Source organism: Penicillium cinerascens (assembly GCF_028974065.1).
Source record: "Penicillium cinerascens strain IBT 15544 chromosome Unknown scaffold_4_segment0_segment1, whole genome shotgun sequence".
Taxonomy (NCBI): domain Eukaryota; kingdom Fungi; phylum Ascomycota; class Eurotiomycetes; order Eurotiales; family Aspergillaceae; genus Penicillium; species Penicillium cinerascens.
In genome coordinates this window covers 3,126,177-3,142,839 of record NW_026695298.1, presented here as the reverse complement: position 1 = coordinate 3,142,839, position 16,663 = coordinate 3,126,177, and the positions used below count along the sequence as shown (strand labels likewise).

General features: G+C 47.8%; 6 protein-coding genes across 6 annotated transcripts; 2 read left to right on the top strand and 4 right to left on the bottom strand.

Moving 5' to 3' along the window:
• Positions 1–1,026: 1,026 nt before the first annotated feature.
• On the bottom strand, positions 1,027–2,166 carry N7498_010299 (serine hydrolase domain-containing protein; the record flags this gene model as incomplete). Its single annotated transcript, XM_058457355.1, has 1 exon — positions 1,027–2,166. The coding sequence occupies one exon, from the start codon at positions 2,164–2,166 to the stop codon at positions 1,027–1,029; it is 1,140 nt and encodes a 379-aa protein (XP_058304254.1).
• A 2,278-nt stretch (positions 2,167–4,444) lies between these two features.
• Positions 4,445–6,155, top strand: N7498_010298 (uncharacterized protein; the record flags this gene model as incomplete). Its single annotated transcript, XM_058457354.1, has 3 exons — positions 4,445–4,547; positions 4,609–4,784; positions 4,863–6,155. The coding sequence occupies 3 exons, from the start codon at positions 4,445–4,447 to the stop codon at positions 6,153–6,155; spliced, it is 1,572 nt and encodes a 523-aa protein (XP_058304253.1).
• Positions 6,156–10,561: 4,406 nt separating this feature from the next.
• N7498_010297 (uncharacterized protein) lies at positions 10,562–10,967 on the bottom strand (the record flags this gene model as incomplete). Its single annotated transcript, XM_058457353.1, has 2 exons — positions 10,562–10,873; positions 10,932–10,967. 2 exons carry the CDS (start codon positions 10,965–10,967, stop codon positions 10,562–10,564), a joined length of 348 nt encoding a protein of 115 aa, XP_058304252.1.
• Positions 10,968–11,508: 541 nt separating this feature from the next.
• Positions 11,509–12,239, bottom strand: N7498_010296 (SGNH/GDSL hydrolase family protein; the record flags this gene model as incomplete). Its single annotated transcript, XM_058457352.1, has 3 exons — positions 11,509–11,683; positions 11,735–11,923; positions 11,980–12,239. The coding sequence occupies 3 exons, from the start codon at positions 12,237–12,239 to the stop codon at positions 11,509–11,511; spliced, it is 624 nt and encodes a 207-aa protein (XP_058304251.1).
• Positions 12,240–12,898: 659 nt separating this feature from the next.
• N7498_010295 (uncharacterized protein) lies at positions 12,899–14,153 on the bottom strand (the record flags this gene model as incomplete). Its single annotated transcript, XM_058457351.1, has 3 exons — positions 12,899–13,756; positions 13,831–13,945; positions 14,002–14,153. The coding sequence occupies 3 exons, from the start codon at positions 14,151–14,153 to the stop codon at positions 12,899–12,901; spliced, it is 1,125 nt and encodes a 374-aa protein (XP_058304250.1).
• Positions 14,154–15,602: 1,449 nt separating this feature from the next.
• On the top strand, positions 15,603–16,465 carry N7498_010294 (elongation factor 2; the record flags this gene model as incomplete). Its single annotated transcript, XM_058457350.1, has 3 exons — positions 15,603–15,631; positions 15,789–16,409; positions 16,462–16,465. 3 exons carry the CDS (start codon positions 15,603–15,605, stop codon positions 16,463–16,465), a joined length of 654 nt encoding a protein of 217 aa, XP_058304249.1.
• Positions 16,466–16,663: the final 198 nt, after the last annotated feature.

Below are 16,663 nucleotides of genomic sequence, written 5' to 3'. Positions count from 1 at the left end.
TAAATCGATTGCACAGAAGCTCAGTCTTGACATCAGCGGCTGCGTTTTGTGTTTTTGTTTGCGGGGAACCCTGGAAAGTACACGACGTAGTCGATACGTGTACCCGGTACTCCGAGCTATGACATGTACTTTTATCTCCACGCAATATTCTGTTCGCCCTTGACCAAGTCATTCGATGTCTCGGTTCGGATTGAAATTTGCCCCGTAGGTCTAAATTCCAAACATTAAACCCCGTGACTCAAGCCCTGCATAAATTGCAGGTTGCGGTGTAGCAAAAACATACCGCCTCTACGGAGAACAGTTCCGGGGATCAAAAGTACAAGTAAGCAGCCACTGGCACTCTTTCGAAGCTATCAGTTTTACAAAAGGACCTTGGAAGCTATCTAGTTCCAAAAGTCTCCAAACGCCCAACATCCAAAATTCGATATCAGATTCAACCCCTTACCGTTTGCCCCTGAATAATATCCGGAATGTACGGAGTGCCTTGATCGGATGACCCTTGACAAGAACCCTCGGGGAAACAGCTTCCGATCTCCTGTGCCAAGCTAAGCTTTGGTGGTTTGGGGGGAATTGGTACTTTTGCTGTCGTGTGGTGGACTTCGTCCCTGGTGCCTCGGATGGGAACCACGGGAAGCGGGTTGTATGCATAAACTTGGATGGGGGTGTTGATATTTTGCTGTTTTTGGAAGTCTCCTAATATTGCAGACTTTTATTGCTGGCTTATGCGGTGGCAATGTGCAGCAGGACCAAGGAGATATTATAAATCGGCTTACACGCTTTATTCTATCGGTCCTTCCAAATCTCTTAGGTATTTCTTGAGGCGTCTTTCCAGCATCATTTGATCCCTTTTTCCAAGGTACATTTCTAAACATCTTTTTGAATACGCCCGGACAGATTGGTATGACCACCACATTAAACCTACTTACAATATGCAAAAAAAGTGTTCAAATGTTGATTGTACCAAATGGTAAGAATGAATATCAAGTCAGGTGCTTATGCACAGATGCCACCGTCCACCATTTCCATTCACTGCTCCAGAGCATCGTAGATTGCATTTACATAGGATTCAACCCGTGAGTCCCCGGTAGTCCCAGGAGTCTTCATGCGGTTCTGAGCATAGCAGATCGTAACCCGCCTCTGAACATCCATAATAGCCATCGAACCACCCCAACCGCCCCAATAACAGCTCCCATCACGGATCCAGCTCCTAGTAGGATCTCCCGGAAGTCCGAATCCGAGTCCGAAGCGCAATGGCTTTCCTAGAACCAAATCGGTTCCTTTTATCAGCTCCGTCATGGCCAATTGAACCGTCTCGGGACTCAGGAGCTTCGTTCCATCCACCGTTCCACCCAACGACAGCGCGGAGAGGATGCGGGCATAGCTTCTGGCATTTCCGAAGCCGTTGATCGCTGGCAGCTCCGTGTTTCTGAACTCGGGTGTTGCAGAAAACTCGGCTTTTAGGGAAGGCGAGGACAGAGCTCGCGCTGGAATACCTGTCGCGTTGAAGTCTGGTGGGGGCATGAATGGCGGGGGAGGAGACAGTTCCGCGACTCGGTGCCAGTCTTTCTCAGCCACGCCGAGCTGGAGGTCCGCGCCAAGTGGACCTGCCATTTCCTCGGCGATGAACTCTCCGGCTCGTTTTCCCGTAACGCGTCGGATCAGCTCGCTGACCAGGTGGCCCTGGGTCACCGGATGATAGCCACTCGAAGTACCGGGTTCCCACCACGGAGCCTGTCCAGCGAGTCGCTCGGTAGCTCTCGCGTTATCGCAGATCTCCTCAAAGGTAATGGGCTTCTCCCAGGCGGGAATAGCGGATGAATGAGTCAGGATATGCCAAACTTTGACGTTTTCCTTCCCGTTGGCTGCGAATTCCGGCCAGTATTGCGATACATTGGCTGATGGGTCGAGAAGGCCTCGGTCGACGAGAACGAGGGCGGCGAGGTTAGTCACGCACTTTGACATTGACCAGGGACACACGATTGTGTCTTTTGACCATGGCTTTGAGCGTTCCTGGTCGGCGTATCCTCCCCACAGGTCGAGGACATTCTTGCCGTCGATGTTGACGCAGAGGGATAGGCCGAGCTCTTCTGTTGAGCTTATGTTCTGCTCGACGAGTTCTCGCACTTTGTTGAATGCTGCATCGCAGTGACCTTGTACTGTCGCCATGTTATATTTGATCGATACACTTTTGCAGCGGAGAGGTTGAAGAGTGTCGGTGGCGGTGGGGTTGCGGGGGTAAAAAAAGACCTCGGCAGGTTTTCGGGTTGCTATTATTGTTCAAACGTTAACATCCTAACGCTAAGTGACAGTGAATTAGACACCGAGAACGAATACTTTTGACGCCATTTCAGACATTCTCCCGATGCATTTCTAGAAAGACTTTAATGGCGAAGGGAACATTCCACACCTCGAAGCCTATTTAAAAACTCCGGCGCTTGTGACGCATGGAGATGGAGTGGATTGGAGGGTTGAGGGATGGGCCCACAAAGCTGTAGATGAGAGCACGAGGATCTCTCAGTTCCTGTTTCTATTTCTAGTTCGAAATTTCGTTGATGCTACGTGATTCCTTTCCTTCTGGGTTGTAACGTTGGGTGATGATGCACCAACGCGGCCCTGTCCCATTGCCTTTCCACCTGGCTACTGTACTTAATAGGTCTTATGGAAACCGATTTGCGGTGATTTCTTTTGTCCGTAAATATGTACGCACTCGGCCATATGATTAATAGGATCCTATAGGGGAGTCTCAGGTTCTCAAAGGTGATTCCATGTTCTCTTTATTCATAGATTGTCACCAGGGAACTCACTCCCTTTGATAGGTATTCTAGGCACTAAATTTGGTTTTGGAAATGACAAGGAAGATCTGGATCTAGAAATACATAGAATTATGTTTGCTTTCCACGTTGAGTTTTGACAAGGCGATATTGCCAGAGCTATCTTCCCGATAACGTCACAATGGGGGTTCGCGGCCCTGACATCCGGGATGCCGAGTGGCCAGAACAGGCATTTCGGCAGCTCTCGGCTTACCTGCCATAGCTTTGAGTAAGAATGCCATTACGCATATAGAATCTCTCTGTTGAAGTGATAAATCTGATGCTCGTAAAAGTGAATATATGTCCCATGAGAGTTTAGACACATCGGATGATCCACGACTTATAGACGGCCTCTGGTGCCTTTGAGAAACTGCATGCCCAAGACAGTAACCGGTCTTGGATGTTTAAAACATGTCTCTCCTCCGCATCGCTGGCATACCAAGCGGTGGGGACCCCAGTGAGGCCAACCCGGGGATACGGGGATATCTAGGGGCTTGACCTTCACGTTCGACAAATGCGGGCGAGGCGAGGCGAGCTTGCGTCTGCAGAGATTCTTGACATTCCTCCATGGACTCTTCCGCCAACATGATTCGACTGTTCATCTCCACTGCCGGGAACATGCATCATCGGTGGAATCATTGTGGGTGTAGGTGGGGAAGATTCGACAAGATGCTTCCCCTCGAATATCGTGGACTCCGAATTCTTCGATATTTGTAGATCAAATATTATAGCGACGATGATGTCGGAGCAGCTCATCTCATTAAGCCCCAGGTATCCGGATGGCAGCCAATAGGTTAGCGTCGTAAGCCGAGCCCCAGGTGCAAGGGGCGACTAATCGGAATGCGATGATGAGGGGGCTGAGTTATTCGTCACGGAGCTAACCAACTTCAGCGATTCATGCCTGTCAGCGGTCCTTAATAAATGACTCGTCTGCTGTTGAGACTTCAGTCCATAATATTACCAGCCCAATCCCGGCCCGTCCCGACAGTGTTGAAAGATGACAGGGATCTGACGCTCTTTTCCTTGTTCCAGCGCTAACAAGAGGGGAATTTCGCCCCTGTCCCTTCTTCATTCTATCGATTAGTGGGGCGTTTATACGACACGACAGGCCACACCGTGATTCCACTGGCCTAGATCCTATGTCATAGCCCCAGGGCATTGATTTCACTCATTGTAGGTTGTTGTTTAATTCTTTTTGATCCCTCCATCTCTATTGCTGGCATTTGTATGTTTTTCAAGATTCAGTACCCTCCTGCTAAGAGTGCCCATAAAAGCCGGTTGCTTTTTCAATATACCCTCAATTCCATGCAGGTTCATTCTAGAATAATCTGCATTGTTACCCCACACATTTCATAGGTCCCCTTGATATTGAACCAGTTCTACTTGACAAGCTTGCCATCGCATGACCAAGGGCCTGTCACACTGACGCTCAGTTAGGCCATTACTCCTGCCTTGGTAAAATACCGAACTCACCCGTGGCAAAATTGCATTGACCAACTCCCTGGAAGTTGCCCCAAGATTATTACGAGCTTGGTGCCTCATTATTCGGGCGATGTCGTCAGCATTCAACGCTTGAATAACAACGTCTTTTCTTTGAAGTTCTACCCACGACATATCGCTCTTCATATCCCGGCATGGAACCAAAGGTCCCGTCTGGGCTGTTGACGATCTCCCAGTCTCCCAGTGAACTGGGAAAGGAGAAGCTGAATGTCACCATCATCAGGGGTCTCTGGCAAGGTATCATTCCCTTCTTTATATGCGCAGCTCTAAGACTGTACTGATGCGGTTTCCAATCCAGCTTTCTTTGTCTCGCGACAGGCCAGCAATAATCAGACGGACCGTCGACTTGAGTATTTGTTCTGGAGAATCTGGAGTAGCGATACTCTGCAAAGCGATGCCAGTATCGAGTCTTTGGATCGTCTGGTGTCAAGAATCATGGAATCTTCAAATGAGATGCCTAAGACACCGGTCAAGGTCAGTTCGCTCTCGGCATCTTCGTTCGATGCCATCAACTCGCCCATCTCCTCCCATCAACATTGACCTCTCATCCAGATCCCACCATCACCTGAGCTCACTCAGCCTTCTCAGCACCTTCCTTCAGCTCCGCGAGCTATTCCACACACTTCGTCCAAGTCTCAGCCAGCCATCCAATCAAAGAGTCCCCTTCCCCCGATCTTGAAGAAACCGAACAGTGTACACGAGGCGCCTAAGTCAGCTCGCCTTCTCCTCAAGAACCCCGACGGTGAAAGCGTCACTCTAAATCCATCAACGCCTCCTAATCCAAACATGGTCGAGCTTAACACCAAAGATAACGGATCAGGTCGCAAGATACCGAAGAAGCCCCATGTCAACGCTAACCGCACAGGACGAAGCTCTCGTCGTCGCCCGGTTTTCAACCGCCGCAAGTCGTCCCAAACATCCATACGCAAGGCCACGTCGCCTCCGAGCGAGCAGCTCGAGAACTCCCATTCCGCTGCATTAGATTCCCTGTACAACGCCGATTTCACGTCTCCGTCCGAGCTCTCACAGCCAGAAATCCAAGGCATGATGAGTCCGGAACCAGAGGATAGCTGGGCAGACATCGAATCAGTCGAAGGACCCGTGCCCATCAGGAGACAAGCCAGCAAGCCAGTGACATCGCCGGCGGCAAGTTTCCTCGCAGGGAGAGTGCATCCGTTGAGAAATCCCGAAATCAGCCCCGCCGTTCTCGAAATTGCCGATAAGCAAGACCCCATTCTTCCTCAAGGAATCCAAACGGTTAGTGGAAGCCCCATTCCCAAGGAGGGAACCCAACAGCACGCTGAACCCATGGACTTTAGTTTCTCTGATGCTTTCCCAAGCACCCCTGATGAGATCGCTCAAGACACTGGCCCCTTTCAAGATACTGGGGCTGCTCAAGACGCCAGCATGGCCGGACTCACTGACGCAAAGCGCATCCCCATGCCCAAGAGCATGCTCCGCGACCTGCTCACTATAATCGAAGACCCCAAACCCCTAACCGAACGGATTTCCCTCCCCATCCGCCCCTGGTTCACAGCAGAGCACGCCTGGTGCCGACTTCCAGAACAGAACTATCTCTTGGATTGGATGATCCTAGATGACCCGAGAAGTCTGAGCCCACAGCCTTCGCGGAAACGACTGGTGGAGCGGGGATTTCGGAAGAATTTTGCGGATCAGGTGGAAGAGTTCTCTGCGTATGAGAAGAGGATGAGGGATGGTCTTGGTCTGCTGGATTGTGGAACACCCCAGCGGGAAATCTGGAATGATAATTGGGAGTCTGATGCTCCTACCCTGATGGTGGAGCTGATGGAGAGTCCTCAATCGGAGCATGGGGAGTCGGAATGAGAAATGGAAGTGGATTGGAGGGTATGCTGGGACTTGCTGCGGCAATACTCGGTATTCAACTATCATACTCTTACGCATCGTTCCCCGAATCCTCAGGAGGGATACTTTCATATCCCTCCTTTACTATTGTCTGCCTTCGGGTCCATAGCCCTTTGAACACAGTTTCAGGTTAGATCAGGCAATATGGCACGAGAATTTACTTTTTTAAGATCAAGAATCGTCCGTGTTCCAGGGAAATATACAGATACAGTTAAAATATATAACCACGCTGACATGGAGATGAATGATGCGTATTAGGAAGGATATCCAGTACGTAGTCTCAAGGAGATGAATTAGAACACAGAGAATTGGAATTATCCTTGAATTGTATATCCTCTATAGAAATGACCATCTGTATACAAAAAGCAACAGTTTATAAAGTCTCCATCGCGCCGTCCGATCGCATATACCGCCTACCAGTCTTGGAACGTTAAGGATCTTACAAAAACCCACGCTCGGTACGTTCCGTCGGGTTTCTGGATTTGTGCGACCATGCCCTCTCTCAAACATTTTCTGTGCCTTCTTCTAGGGCTAAATGGTTGGTGTATCAAGTATTAGTCAATGGTAGCAGAATTTGGACAGGCAGAAAATAACGTTATAACGAGAGGCGGTCAAGAAGTTTCAGAGTACGACTTCAATTGTGGCGATTAAAACTGGTTCCTTAAGTAACCAATATTGGAAATACTGAGCACCAGTTCTAGCATGTTAGCTCAGGGGAACGAGCGCCGGGCTCATAACCCGGAGGTCCCTAGATCGAAACTAGGACATGCTATCCTTCATTTCTTTTTGTCCTCCCATATTTTCCTCTCCCGTTTTGAGTTCCACTATATGAGTTTTGATTCGTCCATCAAGCATGAACCAACTAGCATGTTAGCTCAGGGGAACGAGCGCCGGGCTCATAACCCGGAGGTCCCTGGATCGAAACCAGGACATGCTATCCTACAATTACTTTTTTTTTTTTTTTTTTTTCTGTTACTCCAAATATTTTACCCAAATTTGTTATTAGCTTCTTACGCTCCATGTAATTAAAAATTGAACGTTTCAGGCGACCAAAAAGGTGATTGAAGACCAGAATCCAGGGCAGTAAGACACGCAGTCATACTCAATCTGACCACCCAATCAGCTAGACGCACCTACAGCATTTACAAAAACAGTCGTCATAGCTCTGGAGAGCATGCATCTTGCCAGAATATCTGTTTTCTAAACTGAAATAGTGAGCTTCCACGGACATGAAAGCAGGTCTTGATAGTTGACTCAGCAGAGTAACCGAATTTATCCATTCATATGCTATCCACAAACAAATGCACACCGAAGAGAGAAAGAGACATCTGGACAAGTTTGAAAAGCAGAATGCGCTTATTTGCGTACTGCCTGTACACCTAGGTAAATTAAAGTAGAAGCTTGTAACCTGGTTCTACCCATGTCCGTTCCAAAATCTGAAAGGAAATAATATAAATGAAATGCCCTTCAAACCCACAACACATCCATATGATGGATCAGGTAGTGGAATATCTTTCAACTGGGAGGGTGATCGCCAAGCATTAAAATGCCCCAAAAGACCTACCTTGCTCAGTTTCGTCGATGCAAACAGTGACCTTCTCCAAGTCCTGACTTCGAATGAGTACTCCCCGTATGTTCCCGAAGCTTGTCTTGCCGACCGAATGCCCTGTTACATTTGTGGCATTTGAACCTCCTAGGGAGGATATGTTTTGCCTTGATGTGTCTCCATAGAGATATGTCTCGGGTGAAGGAACCATCATAGGTACATCCGGCCCATTCACATTTTAGCTGCCTATAGTGAAGCGTTAGATATCAAGATGCCCCAGGTAATTGTGTGAAGTAAGACTTACCCCGAGTCTAGACTTGGAGAAGATCCGAGGTCATGAAGGGTCGGATCCGCGCGTTGTCCAATATAGTGGTCATCGAAGTGAAAAAGTTCGGGTTGAGGGAGATCAGTGGCTGAGTCTTGTGGTTGAGAGCTGCTGTAGAAGCATGATTCATTGATCGAGGTTGGTACCGTCGGTTGGATAAGTTCGGTATACCCATCAGTTACCCAAGCGGACGGGTGAGGGTTGTACTGGGTTGCGACCGAGGGAGTGGGGGCATTTGGAGTGAGAAAAAGGGAATGTTGGTAGCTGGAGGTATCTGGAGTGAAGATTTGACTATTTGGGATTGCGAAAGATGTCGAGAAATGGTTGCAGGCATGACTTGAAGATTGGGTACCGTCCCTTTGGCGATACCCGCAGATCAAGCAATCCCAACTCATGTCAAGATTGCGCACACGGAATTTATCGTTAATCGGTGGAATGCGAGAAAAACAATGGATTGTAATTTCGTCCAAACAAGAAAAGCTTTTATTTTGACGGCAAGCCTGATATTTATGCTAATAAGATAACTAGTATCACGTAGAGCAATCAAGGTGGCGCAAGCAGAGTAGAGCAACCCGAGGTGGAGATCTACATACATCTACACCGATATTATGTCGGGGCACGTAATATAAGGGCCAATGAGATTTCGGTGCCCTACTTGGGTAATTTTAACTTCGGATAGGATTTACACGAACGAAATGAAGACATAATTTCTGTAGCGAAGTCTCATTACAGAGTCTTCATGCGACCTTCGAGAACCAATTCTGATATCACTGTACAAATTGCCAACTTCGCCAGTCTAGACCCATTGCCTCAGATTCACCCTATGGAGCTTTGCAATTGCGGGGAGTGAGCAAGAACCCACACCATGGGTAGAGACCAGGACGTGGGATCATGCACATTAAGGCAGTTCCCAATCGAAAAGGATTAACTTATTGATGTCAAAAACAATATTCTCTGAGTGGGGCTTCGAGTGCTGTGAGTCTAATATCTGATGTGTTTTCTTCACATTACAAGAGGAAGATTGCACAACATCCATAAACTAGTATACTTAAGGATGTTTTTAATTGATTAGTTTTGAAAGAAACAAGTGACCCAGTATTAAGTGGACTTCAGGTCGTTTCTTCCTCAGGTTTCTCTCGGATTGGTGGTTTGAAACAGAAAATGGACAATCTTGTAGAATCGTAAGACAAGAATAGTTAGAGAGAGCATCTACAATATCACGTATTACTAGGGTAACAGGGCAGGAAAAACGGACCCAAAAAAAGGTGGGGGGAAAAAGGAAAAAAAAAAAGGAGTTTAGGATAGCATGTCCTGGTTTCGATCCAGGGACCTCCGGGTTATGAGCCCGGCGCTCGTTCCCCTGAGCTAACATGCTAGAACTGGTGATTAATGTTTTCAGTATTGGTAACTTAAGGAGTTAACTTAATTCACCGCGATATAGTGGCACCATGAAGTCTCTAAGCCCTACTGGCCGCCTTTTATTACAGCGATCTTTTCTCCTAGTCCAAACTCAGCTACCATCGACTAACACTTGCTACACCAACCATAAATACTACTTTACACGTTCGACCCTAACGACCCCATAGCTACTATACTAGCTCTAGAAAAACAACCTAGGAAACCAAAGATTTACTCTACCCTATCCAGATCTAGTAGCGTTCCAAGCTCCACGCTGCGCGACCGTGACCGTGATAGAAATTCCAGAAAGGAGTGTGCTGTGGACCAATAGTGGAAAACTTTCTGTGCGGCTGATATATGAAACGTAGAAGATGGAATAAGAAGTTGGGGCCTTGGAGAGAACTGGTCGGTTATCAAGTTGTGACAAATTATTTCTCTGCTTTCAGAAAATGGATCACTTCACATATCATAAGCACCAGGAAGTCTCTGACAAAGGCCTTTGATGAAAGCAATTTCAATGATACATATGGCTTAAAGATAAGACAGTCTTCTTAGATTGCATGCTTAGAGTTCAATCTCCTCAATCACTTAGCCCGTATTCCGTATCTCCTTGCCCGTTTACCTCACCGATTTCCTGGATACCTGGAAGCCTCGAACTGATTCCCGAAGGATCTTCTAGCCACTATTTCCTTGTATCCTTTGGCTTCTACTTTCCTTGCATATCCTGATGGCGGGATAGAACCAAGGTTCGCAGTGTTTGCTCGATTCATTGACTGCGCAGGATGATTTGGCCCACTACCAGAAAGCCCCTTGTCGTCGATTCCAGTCATCCAGAAGCTAATGGGTGATGATGGACGACCCGGGTCTCTGGCGTACCTGAAATTGCTCATGAGATGGTGCACACCACCTAAGTTAACACTCTTTTCCCATGGACCACGTTCATCAGGAAATTGAATTTCTTCGAGATCAACAGCTATCACTTTGCCATTGTCGCAAAACAAGAAATTGTCCAATTTTTGGTCCCAGTGTTCGGCTCCGTGCTCATACAGTTTTTTGAGAGTTATTTGCAGTTGGGTTTCCACTGTTTCTTCCTTCACATCAGTCTTGTTGCGTGTTTCCCGCAACATCGGAAAGAATAAGCGCTGGGACCCCGTTAAAAGAGCCCTGGCCATATAGTTCAGGAATCACTATCCCTTGAAGCTCGTCTAATTTTTCGTAGGCCCCTTTTTCAACCTCGAACTCCTTCTCCCAGCCATCCTTCTGTTGCTTGATGATGATTGTTATGACTGATGGTGGAATATTGTGCCGGAATGAGCCTGGTAGAAGCCTCAAGCGATGTACCGTCGGGTGACTAGGATGCAGCTGCTCGACGTATTCCGCAGTTATGGGCAGGCTATCCAGATAGAACTGCTAGTACTGCGTGAGATTTGCCCAGTTTCCCGCGTAATTACTAGTAGATATGGCTTACCTGGCAAGGTTGCGTATGCTGAAGCGTAAGAGCCATGGAACCATGTATGAGGGAAAGGGTTAAAGGGTCACCAACAGGTCGAAGAAGGGGATCTGAGGCCCAGAAGTTTACCAAATACTGGGCGCAGGGAATGGATGTTAGGTGCCGTGTGGAGAAGTCAGAGACAGGCTTATGCGAAAGAAATCGCAAATACGAAAAGACACTGAGTAATGCTATAAAAGGTAAGGCAAGTTCAAGGGTTAGGAGCTGACTGAGCGACCCCCTTGCTGTTTATCCGCACTTTGCACCTGCCTCAAACTCTGTAGAAAACCAAGACCTAGTCACATTCCTCGTATTTAAGGTATACTCTTATGTTCAGGTTGAATCTCCCGCTGTTACCCGCCATCTTTGTGTTATTCATCGTCTGGTCCGTACCCACGGGTATGGAAGAATAGTTCTCGTTATAAATAAGTATTAGGTCCCTTCGACTTGGCAGTTTAACAAAATTGTGTAAAGAGGGATAAATGTTCCTCTTAATAGCTAAGCTATCTAGCCACTTGTAACGCAGACGTCTCTCCAGAAACCCCTCTGTCTATGCCTAACATTCACTGCCCTTTTTCCCCTTGATCAAGTTCACCAGATGCTCTCCCACCACGGTCCCCATAAAATCATAGCCCTTGGCTGTTAGATGCAATCCATCGTCAAACATCTCATCCCGGAAGCTCTCCGAGGCAGTGTGGTACGGAATTTTGCTGTGCAAGTCAAAGACATGGCTATGGCAAATTAGTATATTTTCCACTGGTCTCCAAATTTGGGAGACTCACTATCGCTCAGCTTGATGTTCCAGAATATGGGAGTTCAACGTGTCGCGTCTCGTATCCAAGGTATCGGATTTGACCCCACATTCAGGGACGGTCAAGGCGAGCACATTCGCGCCAGTGGCGAGAGCAACGTCCCAACAGTCTTTCAGTGCGTAGTAAATCATGTCGGCCCGGTTGCCGTATCCTAAATCACTAAAAGAGAAAACAGAATTAGCAAAGTGCTGGTCCAGTAAGAACATCGAGCATACTTGGTTCCTCCCAGAAAAATAACCCAGTCGTACTGCTTCTTTGCACATTTCTCTTGTATCCGGGACAGAAATGACCCCGGAGGGTATACTACCAGGTCGCCTGAGACCCCATTCACATCGATTGTCCTTCCGGCGTTGGGAAATTCTGCCGCGAGGATGCCCGCAAGTTTGATCGCGTACGGGTGGTGCTCGAGCCCCCACCGGTAATAGCCCGCCGTTAGGGAATCACCGAAACAAAGGATGGACAGCTTCTCTGCCATTTGCTCGTGTTGCACTGCGGGTAATGCGCTTGCTGGCTTCTGTTGTTTGGCTGTTGTTCGATGGATCGACCAGACTAGATCTTCTGTTCTGGGAGGGAATGTTGTGATGCGGGCTGCCCCGTCTATTTATTCCCCGGCACTTACGCTTGGAGCCTCATCCGCTGTCCAAACAACCTGACATAAGGTATATCTTGACTTTCATCGAGTCTCAACTGTACCAAGCATTGTTGCCTAACAACAATTTATGAGTCATTGCTATATAGTGCGTGTCGAAACCGACGCCACCACCTACACTCTTTCATTGTTTCTCGAGCAGTAATGCCAAGACCAGCTTAGTCTATATTGTGAGTTTTTCCGGAGTACCCCTGTCAGCTGGATGTGTATTGCTACTTACGTAGACTACAACGTTTTTAATTTTCAAGTATTCGTTTGTAAAATCAATACATCCGACATCTCCATATCGCACCTCCGAAACAGCCCCCCCCGCCCCCCGACACTTCGCGGCCGTTGCAAAGTCTTTTTGACGACTATAGAAAATGTCGGTTGGAACGCTACAGGACTCATCCATTCCCTCGACTTGAATATTCCTCGTGCAAAACGCTCGATAGTCCTCATAGCAATGCAATAGTCTTCAATGTTCTCAGGGAGCTTGCCTAAGATTAGCTACCTTGTGTCTTGCAATTGACTCTCGGGGAATAAGCGCTCGGCGTATCTCCTTTCCCCGGCCAATCTCCCCCAGTCGATCCGATATCCAGTTCACCTGCTCTTTCAGACAGCTTAGGCAGCTGCGCCGTCACAAACAGTGACCATGTTGTGAAGAAGACCCCAAAGGCCGGTGTATCCTCAATAGCTTTCGCCTCCCCATCTTCGGCGACATGTCCAAGCAGATACGGAATGCTAGAGCAAAGAAGCGCGGCTACAGATCTTATCTGCATCCGGATCTCAACTAGTGGTGGGCATGGAACGCCAATATTGAGTGCAATAGGCGCATATAGTACCATTCTACAAAGAACAGACAACTGTCCGAGCCACTTGGCCGTCCACATTCCACCCACGGACAGGGTAGGGAATACCACAACAGCTAAGGGGAAAGGCCTTCTGTCGGTTGATTTCGGATTGGGGTATGTCTTGTATAACCATTCCTCGGGTAGAGATCCCTCCCAAATCTCCAAGTCTTCAAAAAGACGCTGCAGTTTTCGAAGAGCCTCTATAGCTTCCACTCGATTAGGCGTTCTTTGTATCAGTGTGGCGTTCGCGATACTGATCTTAGTCACTCGCGGAAGCAACTCTTCGAAGAGAGAGACTCCGCGGGGAATTGGTGGCGATGGAGCCACAGCTGGCGTGGCGCTAGCAGAGGACGACAGCTCATCGATGTTCTGCATGTGTATTGTCCCAAGGATGGGACAGTTGATCCATTTCTCGCCATCGGCGTCCAGGGAGAGACGTGTACGCAGAATTTCTAGCAGGCCTTGGCGGTGCGGACTTCTAGACTCTAGCTTGTCTTCACCCACGATCACCTATGCAGCAGATACTACTGTTAGCCAAAGCAACCTGGATTCCAAAGAAATGTAATAGTAGCATGGCTACATACATCATACATCCACAGCAAGGCCACCGCTGCCAGAGTAGCTGGAGAATATGCCTCAGCAGCATTGTTCAACACCAATCCGAGTTGCGTAAGGGCCAGTCCATAAGATTGACGAGATCTACGGAAATAGATAGCACTCATTTTCTTGACTTAGGCGAAGCTTGCTTGTGCTACTGCTTCGACTGAGTTTCGAAAGTATCCTGCTTCGGCATTCGATCCATAAGGCCGCGGAAGAAAGTCGTAGTATCCGGAAAGCCGTTGGCTCGCGTCAATACGTAGTTGTGAAAATAGTAGGAGACCGCACATTGGAACCAATCAGTAGGCATTGAGACGGGAATAGAGCTGGAGCTCGTATACACGGTGACTGTGTTAGATAGAGATCTACCGGACGGCAGACCAGTCTCGGCCCGAAAGACTACAGCGTTCTGGTCCCGATAGCCTGGACATACTCTGCGAGATTTCTGACATCTCTGGCAATGTGGCTTGGCTTCATCGCACTACGTAAGATGTGTTAGTACGCCATATGGCTTTTGGTACGTCGCGAGCACGGCGGCCCAAATTCACTAGACTTAACTTTCATCCGGATACACGAAAGACAACCCCTTCTCTTCAACCGCGCATCGCGGGATCCGATCTTCTGGGTCGATTTCATGTAGTGTGGTGCATAGGAGTGTTCTGTCTTGAGAAAGGTCGAACACGACGCTAATCACCGGTACTTATTCTCATTATGGCCCCTGGGGCACCAGTATATACAGTGGTAACTTGCAGGGGGGCAACTGGCTGGAAAAGTCAGACTACTAGTTACCTCACTGATGCCTTATTAGGGGTCGGAATGAGGTTGCTAGCCGAGTCACGTTTTTGGCAACTGCAGCGGCTTTCTGCCTTGGGAGAAAACCGTCAGAACTGAGATTATATGACTAATATGGTACTGAAAAGTGCCTTTGGCATTTTTAGTCCACCTGTCAGATCTCCGATAGTTATGAGCCCGGATCGCACGATTTTCCCTGAGTTACTAAGTGGTTGATGGCTTGACAATAGCAAGGCGCAGAGAAAATAGTTTCCCTAGTATCCGCTGTGGGTAATGTTACCCAATAAGAGTTATCTTTTCCTAGAGTCAGACCTACATAATGGCGGCCGGAACAAGCGGGGTCCCGCTCAGCTGGTGCCCCGGAACAAGCTAGCTTAAAAATGCCAAAGAGTAGGCTGACTGAAAAATAGAAGACAAGATGGATCTATTCGCCTTTGGCTAAAGAAACCTCCACTAAATCTCAACTATATGTGCAGGATACATCCAAGATGGCGATACCCTGAGGGATTGTGTCAGAACTGAGATTGTATGACTACATAATAAGGTACTGAAAAGTGCCTTTGGGCATTTTTAGTCCAGCGGTCAGATCTCCGATACCTAATGATTAGGTTTGGAAACAATTCAGCTGTCCCCGCACAATGTAATTCGGATTGGTTGGAGCTTATTCTAGCGAGATGTTATCAGAGTAACCTCGGGGTTCTACTGTAGACTTGGGGGAAGGGCGGCACGGTATTAGGGAATGCACCGACAGCGAGGCAAGTGGGGACCAATGAGCCAATGATATCTAATAAACACCATCCCTGCAGCGATGGTCAAAACTCCTTTCGTATGCTCCTAGTAGCGTAGTAGCAGCCGATGAAAGCGCTTATTAAACAGTGAATGCTAAAGTGGCGGTGAGGAGAATTTTATTTAAGAAGCAAGCGGCCTTCGTTTAAACCCCCAAATTCCCTTGCCTTAACAGTACGATATGGATCCCCAGTCAGACACTACGATCAGGTAAGTAAATCAAATTGAGTCAGAACTGCTGGACAATGTGAGCTTAATATTTACGGAATAAAAGCTCTTGCCCTGTTCTTTTTCGATATTACATTACCCCCGAGCATGCGCAAGATTTATCTAGGCTTGTAGAGGGCTTAGATAAGCTTGCCCATAGCTCTAACCTGGAGGTCAACAAATGCCCAAGCTTTCTATCTATCGGAGGCACCGAAAAGCAGCATATAGATTGTGCCTTGCAGGATTTGAAGCGCGACACTGGTGTTGACTTCGGTATCTCAGACCTGACACCTGCTTACCGAGAGACAATCACCTGTCCTCATCTTTTACCTATTATGACCATATCCCCTAATCGCTTCATAACGTTCATGTCAGCAGAGCCGCTGGAAGATGAGGTCGTATCCTTCATCGAGTCTGGGGAGATCAAGCACGATGATCTGAATACTCGCGTCTCTAAGTTTCGGGACGACCTAGGAATTGAAGAAGATTATATCAAAAGGATCATGTTTTTTGGTCCAGACGATCAAGTCGCGAATTTTATGGTAGATGAAACGCGAGGCAATACGATGGTACCGAAAGCCAAGAAGTACTTTTCCGAGGGGTTTCAAAGGGCCACAGCCGAAGGGCCTCTTATCCACGAACCGATGAGAGCGTGCAGATTCACTCTTGAGGACTTCCAAAAGCCCCATCTAAAAGAGGACGATCAAGAGCTGATTGATACTGTCAAATTGGCTATTCATAACATTACCTTGCTGGCAAGCCCAGTCCTCGTTGAGCCTATGTACTCGATACATGGTCGAGTTGCAGTGGCTTGTTTGGATGATGTGAGACAGATAATACTTCAAGCCGGCGCTGTGATATCAACTTTTACTGGGGCCGAAATACCCGATTACGTGATAGTGAGAGCTGTACTATCTGTTCGCGAATCGCCTAACTTTGATGAGCGCCTCCGAAAATACGGACCTGAGGAAGCATCATTCCAAAAATCGTTTTCCCATTGGTGTCTTGTCCCCGAGCCCCTATCTGATACCATCG